We start from the raw sequence: 15,041 nt of genomic DNA, 5'->3' as shown, positions 1-15,041 counted from the left end.
TGGTCTTTTTGCAACAGGGTCTCTCTGTAGCCCCAGCTCTCCTCGAACTCACTATGTAGACCAGGCTGGCCTTGAACTTGCAGAGATCTGCCTGCATCTGCCTCCTGAGTGCTGGGATTAAAGGCATGCACCACCACACCTGGCTTCAAAGGTATCTTAATGGTAGTCTAGAGTGAGTCCTTTATTATAATGATATGAAAAATCTGCCTGGAACAATACAGCCTACTACATTTCTAAGCACTCTTTTAAAATTATTTATTTAATGACCGCAATTGACATATTCAATAACAATTTCCAGAGCTAAGATGCATCTCTTTCAAAATTGGCTGTAAATTTTTAGGTTTACAGTTGAATGAATACAGTTATACAATATTGCACTCCGTATAAATGCTGTAAGACATACAATTAAATGAGGTTTTAAACTTTGAAAAAGATCTCCATTTCATTATTAAAATACACAGTTTCATACAGAAAGATTCATTTTTAATACAATTGACACTAAGATGCACATGCATTTCTGATCTCTATATATCTGATTATTACTATAATAGTCACAGTCAGTTACTTTCTGAGCTCCTTGGCATCTGAGCATGGATATAAAGTCCAGGTAGATTTCAATGGTAATGTTTTTCACATCCACCAATTATTAAGGAGCAAATTTTTATGATTTCTAAGCACTTTTACATCTACTTTTCACTTGAACCTTGCAGTTTAAGGCAGATACTAAAGCATATTTTGTATGAAGAAACCAAGCCTCAGATTGGTTAAGAAATGTATACAGTGTTACACAGCTGGTTATCAGCATGTCCAGAGTATAAGTTTGTATCTCATCTAAAGTATTAATATAAACATATAGCCAAAAAACATTCCAGTTCAAGCTTGTTTCAAGTCATACATTGACTTCTGTTGTCATAGCTTGTTTAAATTACAAGACTCCTAGATCACTCTGAAGAATTCCATTTTAGACTCTAGAAATAGAATTTTATGTAATTAGGATAAGGTGATAAGTTTAGCTACTAGAGGAAAAAAGAATCACAGCAAAGACCAGAAAACAGGTTAGGAATGGTGAACACATATTAAAGAAGTGTATTGTCCTAGGAATTATTCCTAGCACAAAACCAAACATTAATGTGACCTAGAAAGGTGTTTTTAAAAACAGAGCCAAATCTGTCCTGGCTTTTGCATCTATGGTGGGTTCTAATGTTTATGTTTCAGATCCCCATATGCATGTGCTCTGAGTTACCAGGAATGGAGCATAGGTTTTAGTAATCTGTCCCACTTCTGTCTTCTACTTTTATGACTATAACCCGCATTTTCTGAATGGAAACTGAGAGCCCTGTTTAGCTATTTAACCAAGCTTTTAAAATATTTACTTAGGGTTGGAGAGATGGCTCAGCGGTTAAGAACACTGACTGTTCTTGCAGAAGGCCAGAATCCCAGCACCCACATGGCAGCTAACAACTGTCCATAACTCCAGTCCCAGGAGAGCCGACAGCCTTTTCTGTCCTCCACCACGACATGGGTGCACTTACCTACATGCAGGCAATACACACATACACATAAAATTTTAAAAAATAATTTAAAAAATATTTGTTTGAAATCTGAAAACTCCGGTGGCATATTCTTTTAAAAACTAATTCTTAGGCCAGGGACTCAGTGGTAGAGCACTTGTTTAGTATGCACAAGACCCTGAGTTTGATCCCGAGCACCAGAAAAAAAAATCTTAAACAGAATCCATACTCAAAAACAGACTCTTCTCACACTATTTTCAGGATGGTATCAAACATGACAGCTATAATACCAGATGTATTGTCTGATTTGACAGTTCCCAAACTACATAGAAAAAGTATAGAGCCTTAGTTTGTGTGCTGTACTTACTCCTGAGATTTATTATTCGACTTATTTTTGCCTGCCTTCAAAATTGTGGCTTCAAAATTGCCCAACCCACTAGATTTTGAAGAATATGTTACTTTAACCTTTATCAGTTTCTACTCATTATAATCTAACATCTTCTATGAAATCTTTTTTTAATATTTTATTATTTTTATTTTATGTGTATGAGTGTATTGCCTGCATGTATGTGAGTGCACCTGTGTCATCCAATGCCATGGAGGTCAGAAGAGGGCTTAGGATTCCCCTGGAACTGGAGTTAAGGACAGTTCGTAGCTGCCATGTGGGTGCTGGGACTCAAACCCAGGTCCTCTGTGAGAGTAGTCAGTGCTCTTAACCACTGAGCCATCCCTCCAGCCCCCTCTAACATCTTCTTAAATGTTGTATTCCTTTGGTGGGCCTTAAGGCCATTTGTCCAGGTAAAACATCAAGAAAACTGAAAAGTGGGGGCCCAGGTGGTAGAGTATGGTAGACAGAAGTTCAAATCCTGTTTCTCCAATAACATGGACAAGATCACTTTTTCCTGGTCTGTTAAATTTAACAATATATTTATCAGGGGAAGAACAGAAGATGGGCTTGTTTTGGCTTTTGTTTTTGTTTGGTGGAACCCAAAGTAATTCTGTTAAAATGCTTTACACTAAAGCATTGACTTTATAAAACTAAGATGGGTTTCTAAGCATTTAACCTAATCTGTATTTAAGATCATTACTAAGAGAGTACAGCTGTAGAGAGAGCGTATGTGAGTCTGCAGCCATACCACTGTGAACAGAACAGATCTGGGAAGTTAAGTAGGGTCTGCCTTGGTTGATACTCGATGGAAGAATGGGTGAATAATTCTAAAATGTTCCTGCTCACTGTTGTTTTCTTCATTAAATGAGCCTCTGTAACTGTAACATGTGTTATTAGACTTACTTTTCTGAGAATATTTTTTGACATTATATAGTGGTATAATACAGTAAGAATCGCTAACATTGAGTTCTTGTGTGCTAGGTACTGATGTAAGGCTTTATATGAATTGTATAATTTCATTGTTTTTTGACATAGGGTCTCATATAGCCCAGGCTGACCTCGAACTTGCTAAGTAGCCAAAGATAGCCCTGAATTCCTGATCCTTCCAATTCTGTGCTGGAATTACAGGCAAGCACTACCATACCCAGCTTAAATTATATCTTTAATACAGTATCATAGATTTTGGTTTTCAGACAAGATTAGGGCTTATAAAATTAAGTAATTTTCAAGTGATTTATTCGACTTAAGATGTTTCTCTTGGACCAGTGAGATGGCTCAGCAAGTAAAGGCACTTGTCACTAAGCCTGATGACCCAAGTTTGAGCCCAGAACTCACATGGGAATCATGAAAGAAAATCAAATGCCACAAAGTTGTCTTCTGATTTCTACACACACACATCATGGTGTGTGCACACCTACACACAGACATGTGCACACACATATAAACAAAGCTATATGCTTTTAAAAAAAGATGTGCATGCCTTTAATCCCAGCACTCGGGAGGCAGAGGCAGGCGGATCTCTGTGAGTTCAAGGCCAGGCTGGTCTACATAGTGAGTTCCAGGACAGCTGGGGCTACAGGGAGACCCTGTCTCAAAAAGACCAAAAAAAAAAAAATTCTCTTAACTGTTATCTATATTCATACCTCTTTTTAGCATTTAACACCATCGTCAACCATCTTTCCAGATCCTTCTTGAGTAATTCAGTCTACCTCTGTAGGTTATATTGCTGTGCCAATGACTCTATACCTCCATCATTTTTATGTTCCAATTGGATTTACATGCTTGATGAGCTTAAACTTTAATGATGGTTTCCTTCCCAACTTGAATACCTGCATCATCCACTCAATCATGTTAGCTCATCTCAGTCAGCTCCAAGAATTCCTGTGTCAGCCAAAGGGGATGGTGGATAGAATGGTGGAGGAGATTTGAACTTCCATTTCTCATATCCTTGGATACCTCATCTCTCCTATTTAAACATACCATCTTAAACAATTGTAGCTTCCTTACTTATCTCCTCCCTTCTGCTCTCTCCTGGTTTTTCCTGTATTTTGTCTAGAATGTTTCCAAAAACTAAATCATGTCACACACCTGCTTAGAGCCACCCAGCTAGCTCCCTGCTGTATATAAGATACTTTGTATATATACTTTAGCCTTTCATCTAGATAGAGCACTTTTTTTTAATGCTTCTTCCTTTAATGCCCTTGTTCATTATGGAAAATGCCCTCAACTTGCTATGTATCTTCTGTACCTAGTCAAACACTCTCTTTCACAGTAGCTCTAATGTTTCATAGTTTGTCAGGCACCATCTGTTCTTTTTATTAAAGGGCAAGAGGCAGCTGAGTGTGGAGGCAGAGGCAGGCAGATCTCTGTGAGTTCAAGGCCAGTGTGGTCTACATAGTGAGTTCCAGGCCAGCTAGGGCTACAAGGAGACCCTGTCTCAAAAAAGGGGAAAAAAAAAAGTGCAAGAGGCATACTTTTAATCAAAGCACATTATGTTTACTTATGGTTCTTTATTTCTCTCTCCTACCTAACCTCTCCCAAGTACCCCAAGAATCTTTTTTTTTCACTTTTAAAAAAATTTGAGAATTTCATACATGCATATAAGGTGTTTTGATCAAATCCACACCGACTCCCTCCCCTCCAACTTCTCCCATATCTCCCCATTACTTTTTCTTTTTAATCAAAGCACATTATGTTTACTTATGGTTCTTTATTTCTCTCTCCTACCTAACCTCTCCCAAGTACCCCAAGAATCTTTTTTTTTCACTTTTAAAAAAATTTGAGAATTTCATACATGCATATAAGGTGTTTTGATCAAATCCACACCAACTCCCTCCCCTCCAACTTCTCCCATATCTCCCCATTACTTTTTCCTGAACAGCTTCATGTACTCTTTTAGGGGCTTTTTGCTACTCTAACATTACCCCCTCTGAAGAGGTAACCTTAAAATCTGTTAGGGATTAGTTAAGAGCTCCCAAATACTTTTGACAGTTTTGGCCTTTGGAACACGGTATGTTGCTAAGAGGCCCAAGGACATTTTGATTTTTAGCCAAGAAACTGGCCACTTTTCTTTGGAGTCTTTTTACCCTAACTGCCTAGCCAATTCCTACTTCCCATTCTTAGCACACCATCCCCTGAAGAGGTTACCTAAATTGCCGATAGAGAATTGGGATGCAGACCGCTCTAGCTTCGTCCGTGCTGAACAGGGATGCAGGGTGAGGCAATTGCGGTACCCCTTCAGTGGGTCTATCTAAAAGACTCCCAAATTGTATAACTTTTAACTGTAGGGAGAAAAGAAACTCCTTGAATGGTGCCTAGGGAGATGTGAAGGAGAAGTAAAGGCAAGAGTACTTAGCATTACAAGAAGAACTTGTTCTTACTCACTTTGTTTCCCTTGCTTAGTTGTGGCAGGTACTTTATAAACATTTATTGTTGAGAGCAAAAAAAATGTTTGGATGGATACTTATGATCCTATATTTCTTTAATGTTATATTTATTGGTTTTATGCAATGAAAGAATAGCTTCCTTGTCATCTAAAAGAGCATCCTATGTCACTCTAGTCTTTAGTTGTTTGTCTTTGTCTTTTGAGATAGGGTCACTAGCCCCAGCTGGCCTGGCACACACTATGTAGACCCAGCTGGCCTCGAATTTGCAGAGATCCTCTGCCTCCCAAGTGCTGCCTCTGCCTCCCAAGTGCTGGGATTAAAAGCATATGCATTCTGACACTTCTTAATGTCTATTCTCACTGCTTTAGTTCCCAGATTCATCACCTTAAATTGTAGCTTCCTTACTTTTCTCCATGCCTCTGCTATGTCTTCTGGGTTTGTCTAGAATATGTGTTTTTAAAAAGCAAATCACATTAGATACCTTAGAGGCATCCAGTTTGCTTCTTGCTATCTGTAGAATATAGAATATAGACTATAAGGTACAGTTTTAATATGTAAACTTAAAATTTGTGACCACTGTAGAGAGCCGTATTTTCTTGACCAAAGGACCTGGAGCCTAGGCTGTTTTTTTTTTTTTGTTTTGTTTTTCCAAGTAGGTAATAGGATTTCAATGACAGTAGGTAAGATTTCAATGAAAGGTTCTATTTAGAGGCTTTCTCTTCTATAAGTCTACAACATTCAAGTCCAAGAGGTGACATCACAGCAAACCTTTTGACAACAAAATCATGTCTATCTTCAGTTTCAAAAGTCCTGTTGTTAATTGCTTGTTTTTATGAAATTGTTGCTTAATTAATGGAGAATATGTGTGTCATTGTTTTTCCTGGCCTGAATGAACTACTACCACTCTCTCATAGCATGTTCCCTACTGATACTTCCCTTTACCCATCAGGCATTTGTTTTTAATTTTTTTAATTTTTTTATTGTGTGTGCATCGTGTGTTTGAGAACAGGCACATATAAATACCATTGCTGGTACGTGGAGGCCAAAAAACAATCCTCAGGAGTCAGTTCTCCCTTTCCACTATGGGTTCCAAAGTTTGAACTCATCATCAGGCAAGAACTTTTGCCCACTGAACCATCACCTGGCAAACATTTCTCACAAGTCTCACAATCTTGTATTCATTCACACATCCAAGATTGAACACTTATCCTTGCCCTCCACTCTTCTTTTGCTTGCTATACTAGTTTGGGTCCTCAGCACCGACATAAAAGCTGGGGGGGGGGGGCAGGCTAGATCTGTAACCCAGCACTGAAACAGAAACATCCTGGGGATTTGCTGGCCACAGAAATAGTCTAGCACAAATAGTAAGCTCCAGGTTCAGTAAGAGACCCTGTCTCAAAAATACCATGTAGAAGAACAGAGGAAGACACCTAACTTTTGACCTCTGGCCTACATATGCACATACATGGGTGACCATACCTGCAGGCATGCACACACACACACACAAAAAAAAAAAAAGTGAGAGAGAGAGAGAAGGCTCAGCAATTAAGAGCACTGGCTGCTCTTGCAGAGAACCCAGCTTTGGCTCCCAGCACCCACATGGTGGCTAACAGCTATCCTTAGCTCCAGTTCCAAGGGATCTGACACGCTCTTCTGGCCTCCATGGGCATTGCATGTACATAGTACACCTACTTAGGTGCAGGCAAAACGCTCATAAAATAAAATGTTTTTAAAAGTTTAAAGAAATAAAGCCCATAAATAACCATCAATATTTTGATAGAAAACTTATGCTTGTGTCACAGAAGCCCCTACATCAAATTTCTTTTTTGTAGACAACAATAGCTATTGTTTATGCCAAATCCTCAAATACTCTGTACTATTTTCTCTTTATATTTAAGTAGTTCATTAAAAGACAGTTTTGTCCAAGATCGTCTAAACTTTTCTTACTACCTTACTTTCTAAACTTATTTTACTAAGGCAAGAAGGTAAACCATCTTTGGGTTGATGTTTATAAATTACATTCAGAAAAAAATATTTTAAAATTATTTTTAAATACTGGTATTTTCTTTAATATGTGCTTCGCCTATTGCATCTTATGACACATGCCATGTTGAAAAAACATTGCTTCTAGATTTACTAAGTGTATAGATTCATCACATATTTTAGTATACTGAAGTTTCTAGAAAGTCTTGCTGTTAAAAAGAAAATCTTTTTTTCTTCCTTCCCAGGGCATCTCAAATTTAATAACTATGCAGTTGTCTCAGAAAATATATTAACATCTCTAAGAACAACAATGTGATTTACCGTATAGTCAGAAATATTTATGCTAGGGTACGCGTCCTTCAAGATGTCAGAAGACAATCAGAGCAAAATAGAGGCAAGCAGGGTAAGAGTAATGAACTTGCAGACCATTAACCTCCATACTGTCTCTGATACTCAGTTCCCTGAAAGAAATGGGCCTGTGGATAAACATGCTTAGTAGTCTCACTTATTTCCCACCACTCCCTTTCACAATCACCAAAGACTTAACCAAGAAAAGGCATCTTTCTAGCCCATGTAAAATTTTCTATGAGGAAATGCTTCAAGGGGCAGAAATCTCTTACGTGCCAGAGACAAGTAAATATTGTAAATTTCACACTAAAGACTAAGGACTTCTCTGATTCTTAGGGAAGGTGATCCTTTTACAGGAAGAGCTGTTCAGTGCTCAGCTTCCAAAACTACTGAAGGAAAACCTAGTGACTAGTGATGCAGTTCAGTGGTAGAGTACTTGCCTAGTGTGCCCAAAGGGGGGGGGGGGGATCTAACTTACTAATCTGTTGACCATTTAAATTGCTTTTAAATTATATTTAGAGCCAGGTGTGGTGGCGCACGCCTTTAATTCCAGCACTTGAGAGGCAGAGGCAGGTGGATCTCTGAGTTCGAGGCCAGCCTGGTCTACATAGTGAGTTCCAGGCCAGCTGGGGCTACAGGGAGACCCTGTCTCAAGAACACCAAAAAAAAAAAAAAAATTATATTTAGAGTATGTGTGAATGCATGCCACTGTACTGTATGGAGGCCAGAGACCAATCTGCAGGAATAGGCTCTTTCCAACATGTGGGTCCCAAGGACAGAACTCAGGTCTTCAGGCTATGCAGCAGGGGTCCCTTCCCACTGAGCCATCTCATCTCTTCCTTAAATTTGATGACCAATCACTATGACTTTCTGATATATAACTTAAGTTCAAAAACTGAAGAAATATTTTCCCATTCCCATCTCAGTACTTACAACTATATAAATGAAAAATCAGATTATAGCCATCTAAGTTTTCAGCCATGTATATATGAACTTATATAAAAACAAAAGTCTCCTTACTAACAGATACATAGTAACTTCTATGTTTAATAGTTACTGTATCAATTTTGCATTAATTGTAGTAACTGAATCCATAATATTTTGAAGTTATAAACATTTTTGTAGCCAAAGAGTATGACAATATATAATCAGTAACATATCAAGTATGAAAGTATTACATCAGATTAAAATTGTGATGGAAATAAAAGAGGTCTAGGGAGAAAACGGATAATATAAAATTTCTAACAGAGCTTTTTATTGTTTATTGAAAAATCAATGGTAGTTATCAAATTGCTGTGTTTACATTGAATATATTATTTAAATTCCTGTTATTTTAAGTATGCTGAAAATCATATCCTTTATAACTATTAAAAGTGAAAAATTTGGGGCTGGAGAGATGGCTCAGCAGTTAAGAGCACTGGCTGCTCTTGCAGAGGACCCAGGTTCGAGTCCCAGCACCCACATAGCAGCTAACAACTGTCCTAACTCTAGTTCCAGGGGATCCAATGCCTTCTTCTGACCTCTACAGGCATTGTATGACACGGGTGCATTTACATACAAGCAAGCAATAACAATACATTCATACACATGAAATAAATTTTTTGAAAAATGAAAAATTAATGTCAATTTAGAAATGTGATAGTTTTTCCAAAATGTCTTTGGACGCTGTAGGTAAAGTTTGAAGACCCTCAGCAATATTCTCAAAGTTCAGACAGTTTCGTGTCTAGTCCAGTCCTACCCCAGAGATCTCCAACTCATCCAAATGCACACAATTGGTTTTAAAAAGCATCTTTTTTAGACATGTGTTTGAATTCACACTCCCAAAACAATAAAATATTTCATGACAAAAGTTTGGTTTTTCCTTCAAGCTGTTTTGCTTTAATTTTATATAGCCAGTGCAAGTCACTACAGCAGGTTTGCAACCTCCTCCTGACTCTGAAGTACACCATCCTCAGCACCGTTATCTCTGGGAGAGATCACAAAGAAAGAAGACAAGCAAGCGGCAGTGTTCTCTCATTACCCTATCCAAGGGCTTTAAAAACTGATGGAGTGACACCGCATTTTGTTGAGTATTAAAAGCTTCCAGTAGGATAAGAATTTACTTCTGCATTTTAATTTTTCTTAATATACCATCACTATCTGGATCATTTTTTATTTTGACATAGTATTCCAGTCTGTGGATAATCCCTAATTAACTTTTGGCCAGGTGGTGAACACACAGGCTTATCTGTTGCTGAACATTTTGCTATTTGATGCAGTTTTCATGGGCATTGCTGTTCGTTAAGCACTCATACTATAGTTTCTGTAGGGAGACTACTAGAAGCAGAATGTTTGGGTCAGAGAAATTGTGTATGTTTAGTCTTGGTAGATACAGCAAAATATCCCTCTAAAAAAGATGAAATAGGGTGCCCGTTTCCCAACCTTCTTTCATAGTAGAAATTAGCAGGCTTTTGACTTTTTTACAATTTCAAGACAGAACAGATATAGTTGCACCCATAGTCTTTGCTTCAGTGTCACCCAGAACACCAGTGTTCCTACTGCAATTAGACTGTCCTCTCCCACCATAACTAAATTTCCTTATTTTTTCTGTAGCACTTAACCACACCACCATATAGTATTCTGTTGTTTCTCTCATCTTATTCCTGGCTGTAAGCTCCAAAAGGCAAAGATTTTTTGTTTCCTCACTGAAAAAAACAGTCCAGCACATGGTAGGCCCTCATTTACTGAAACTTGTATGTCAATAATAACTTATATTTCATTTTTGACTCATCAGTCTCTGGTTTTGTACACATCTCACCTGCACTGAGAAAGTATATATAGAAGCAGCTACAACTCCTTAAAAATATTATACCCTACAAAACATTTGTGTTTTACTAATAGCAGGCTTCCTAGGAGGGAAAAAAAAAAAAAACGAATGCTCTTTCCTTTTCTAGACTTTCAGGGCAGCTAATTATCAAGACTATTAAGTGTATCCTGACCCTGACCAGTGTTGACCATCCAACCTCCACCTTGCTTATTTTAGCCCTTCCCTTCCTGTTTCTCTCTTGCTAAGGCCTATGGGGCCTAGGGTCAAAAGTTGGCCCTACTAAAGCAGAAACTACCTAGGCAAGTGAGGGCACTGATCTTACCCACATAAGACCCAGCCCACACTTTACCAGTCCTTTGGCCCCATACCCTTTCCATTAACAAAGGCTTAAGTCAAACAGACGGAATACCAGGTTTCATTGTCTTCCTCAGGCCATATTATGAATGTGTAAGTTATTGACTAGAAGAAAACAAAGGATAGTTATTTAATTAAATGTAGCTGGAGTTGCTCATTTTATAAAACAATGAAAATTTAAATGTTTTTCTAACCTACCGTTTTCCTTCACCTTTATCAAGCTTGATAATGCCTATCCTTTGCAGTGGTATAGGTTATATTTGTACCAGCTGCAGGCATATTTTCATAATGATATCTTTAATGGAGAGGCTAGGGGTTTTGGTAGCTATATTCAGTTATGCAATATTTTTAACCTAATCTAGAAGGCCATGATTATTAAGTATCAGGCCTAAGTAACAAGAAAGTCATAGGAGATGTGCAATCTAAGGAAACTGCATATATTTACCTCACATTTCAATTAGTGATGAGCTGCTTTATTTCTGGCCCTTTCCTTTCTCCCTGATAAAGCTGTACAGGGATAAAGTCTGATGAGAAGAGTTCTGCAAAGCAGATAGAGGTTTCTCAGGAATCTAGATATTCCAGAGTAATTTGAATGAGAAGCAGCTTGAAAAATACAAAGTTAGGAAGCTTTTATTAAGACTGTCAAAGAAATAGAACAAGAATAACAAAGACCAGAAGCAGCTTCACTTAGTTATTAGTTTGCAGTGGGTGGAAAAGGCAGACACCAAGCCAGCATCACCACTTTATAAAATAATCTTTCTTTTGTGGTAATGTTATGAAAGATGTATGGTAAGGCTGCATCAGTGTGGTGAAACATCACTAAATGGGCAGGACTGTCTGGAAAAGCATCTGTGTTTGCAAAGGGGTCATTCTACAACTTGATCCAGAACAAGTTAAGCATATAGCACAGTAGCAATCTGGGATGTAACACGTGGATCAAATGTTATTGGCTACAGGTAGCACATGTGCTTGGAAATCCGTAACAAAAGTATATGCTGGTACTTAAGCATACAGTATCTCAGTAAAAGAAGCATACTTTATTTCTGTTTAGAAGCCTGTTTACCCATTGTGTTGCTGCTTCCTTACATACTGAAACCATGCAGACAGTAACCAATCCTTAGGATAGTCTTTGTTATGACAAAGGAATTAAAAGTAAAAATCAGCTGTTAGCAACTGAAAAAAAAAATGTTAGGAACTGTTTGCCTACCTCCTCCTTTTCCTGTCTCACCCCTTTTTTCAATTGGTAGTCATGTTTTTTCATGTCTTGCTATTCAGGAGAGAAACTATCAGTGAACCAAAATGGTTTCTCTATAAATGCCTTTTCTCCTCTGATATGCATGATCATTTCTTCTAAGGTACACTGAATGTCTACCAATTTTCCCTAGGATGGGAAAATTTTTTAAATGCTCAGCATTCTGCTTGCCACCATTGAATAAAAACTGGCAAGATCTGGATGCTTACATAAAATACCTCAACTTTGTTTCAATGAAGAGAACCATAGAAAACTGATGGGAAAATTATGCAGATAGGGTGTTTCACTTTCTATAGGAATTGTGGTTTTACTTGCTGTCTCATGTAATATTCTTTGGGAATTTTAATAGATTTCTTATTGAAGGAGAAAAAAGCACTGTATCCAGCAGTTTACAATGGCAGAAGTGAAGTCGATGATCCGGGAAGTTCTTCCAAAACAAGGTATTTATACCACAGTTATTTGGTTCACAGAGTATTAGAGACCTACAAAGTGATAGGCAGAACAGCAGACACTTAGAACAGCAGGCTAGCTAACATCTGCAACTGCTATGGTCTGTATGCCTCATTTACTGTCCACTGTTCTAGGTGGTAAAAAAGAAATTATCTTCTTTCACCATAAAAGGGTAACAAATGAAGCATTGTTTTTTATAACTAGAAATCCTGCTATACCTGAGTACAGTGTAAAATTTTCATTGAAATGGAATTCACAGGAAGATCTGAAAGTATGGGGAAAGTAACTTAAATAACTATAGTAAGAAAAGTTAAATATTTTTCACCATTTAAGTTAAATATTTAGTGATTTGGAGTATTTATGTTAAGTATCACACCTTGTTATATTTTTCTGAATTATGTAAGTAGAGATTCTTTCAATTAAATGTTTGACACAAAAGGTTGTGTCTTAAGGTAGCTTAGAGTCTAGCATAGGTAGTTCAAATCTTGTCTTCCTTGATACTTCAGTGTTACAAAATGTTGCTTATTGGGGTTTCTGCTTTTGCAGGCTAGGAGTAAAATGTTTTAAGTTTTTAGACCTACATGCTAGCTGCAAATCAAATCCCTGGGCTCTCTTCCCCAAATTAATTTTTATTTCTTACTAAACTTAGGGCAGTTGTCTGTAGAAGATGTAACCACGATGGTGCTGTGTAAACCCAAGCTTTTGCCCTTAAAATCCTTCACTCTGGAAAAACTGGAGAAAATGCAGCAAGTAGCACAAAATACAATTCGCCAACAAGAAATGGCAGAAAAAGAAGAACGGCAAATGACCCACTGATCAAGAGCATTCTAGGGAATACCCTGCCTTACCTACTATTTAATAAACTAAAAACTGTTTTGTAGGCTGAAAGTAGTACCTAATAAAACTGGATATTCATATGATTTAACAACATTGAGATTGACAAAACTTGGGAAGCTAAACATTGGTTTACATTAAAACCATAACTCTGAACCAAGTTTGATGGAATCTTGAAAATGTTTTCATAAATTGTTGTTCACTGTTCCTATTGTTATGGATGTAAGAAATTAAATTCATCCTTTATGGACAAAGGATCTCTTCATGTTTATTAGAAACCTAAATTTGGAAATACACACTAATTTTGCTTAAAGTATGCTGAACTTGTACATACCCAAAACAAATTTTTAAACCAGTTGTGTACCATGTCATGTCTAATGCTATGCAGCCTGACCAGTAGAGACACCAGTAGGAACAAAACTGGTTTCTTAAATTTGTCCTTTTTTGTTATTGTTGTCTTTTTGAAGCAGGGTCTCCCTGTAGCCCCAGCTGTCCTGGAACTCACTTTGTAGACCAGGCTGGCCTTGAACTCACAGAGATCCGCCTGCCTCTGCCTCCCAAGTGCTGGGACTACAGGCGTGCGCTACCATGCCCAGCTTAAATGTGTCTTTTAAGAAACCTTCACCTCATTCTGTAGTCAACTAAGCTTTTAACTAATTTTAAAGAACTAGAGAGAATTATATAACTACCTTTGTCATCCAAGTGTCAAATACAAAAACCTGAAAATGCTTATTATGGTTACCTTATATAAACCTAAGTAATATAAGCTTGAAAGAGCCTGTGAAGTAAATACAAACATTAAATATAGGCCTTTAATTCTAAACACTGTAGCTAAACCTTTAACAGTTATATTCCTTAGAGTCACCTTTGAAAATTATGGGTATAATTCTTGGTTCACTGCAGCAAGTAGAAGCCTTGCTGTGTTACTAAGCTTTATAAGAGGTTAGAAATGTGATCATTCATAAGGTAATTGTTATTGTTTGCAAGTATTTTCATACACATCTGGGTAAATGTAAAGCTTTCAGTCTTTGGAGAATTAATTTTAAAACATTTGATAACAGAATTTAAGGATGATGAAAGCTGTTATACATATTAGAGAAACTCTAGCTCATATCCATAAATGAGATTGAAGTGTATGTGCATAATTTTTTTAACTGTTATATTTTTTTAAGATTCATATTTTTTATGTGTCTGTGTGTCTGTATGGTGACTGTATGCCACCTATTTGTAGTTGCCCTCAGAAACCAGAAAAGGACAATGCATCCCTGGAGCTGGAGTTACAGGCAGTTATGAGCTGCCCAAGGTGGGTGCTGGGAACCAAACTCAGTCTTCTGAAAGAACAGCAAGCTCATTAAACTTCTCTCCTGCCCTAACCATTATACATTTGATTTAATGTTTGCAAGTTAAAAAGTTTGTAACAGCTTATATTCACTAATCTCAAATTTACTTCCTAATATGATTTAGTATTTGCTGGGCAGTACTTAAAAGTTTTGTTCTGAAAGCCAGACATGGTAATGCATGCCTGTGATCCCAGTACTCAGGCTGAGTTCAAAAGCAAACTGGACTACCTACAAAGTACTAGCCAGGGCTACATAGCAAGAAAGACCCTCTCAAAAAAAAAAAACCTCTTTGTTGTTTTGGGTTTATTTTGCAATGCTGGGATTGACTGAACACTGGGCTTAGTGCATGTTAGACAGGAAACCTAACGGAAGCTTTTTAAAAGACAAAA

The 15,041-nt window shown here is 37.5% G+C and overlaps 1 protein-coding gene across 3 annotated transcripts in view; it reads left to right on the top strand.

The window, feature by feature from the left end:
* The window catches only part of Bbip1 (BBSome interacting protein 1), an 18,814-nt gene extending 5,026 nt beyond the window's left edge, over nucleotides 1-13,788 (top strand). For 2 of the 3 annotated variants that reach the window (XM_008846054.3, XM_017801357.2), the window contains exons 2-3: nucleotides 12,378-12,468; nucleotides 13,128-13,788. In XM_008846054.3, the coding sequence (XP_008844276.1) occupies nucleotides 12,423-12,468; nucleotides 13,128-13,294 (213 nt within the window). In that variant the 5' untranslated portion in view covers nucleotides 12,378-12,422 and the 3' untranslated portion in view covers nucleotides 13,295-13,788. Of the gene's footprint in view, nucleotides 1-7,513; nucleotides 7,672-12,377; nucleotides 12,469-13,127 lie in introns of those variants that run through there. The other variant, XM_029569294.1, reaches the window with a different exon arrangement.
* The last annotated feature ends 1,253 nt before the right edge of the window (nucleotides 13,789-15,041 follow it).

This window comes from Nannospalax galili, unplaced genomic scaffold (genome assembly GCF_000622305.1).
Source record: "Nannospalax galili isolate Female #2095 unplaced genomic scaffold, S.galili_v1.0 scaffold990, whole genome shotgun sequence".
Taxonomy (NCBI): domain Eukaryota; kingdom Metazoa; phylum Chordata; class Mammalia; order Rodentia; family Spalacidae; genus Nannospalax; species Nannospalax galili.
This window is presented reverse-complemented; position numbering and strand designations above follow the sequence as displayed.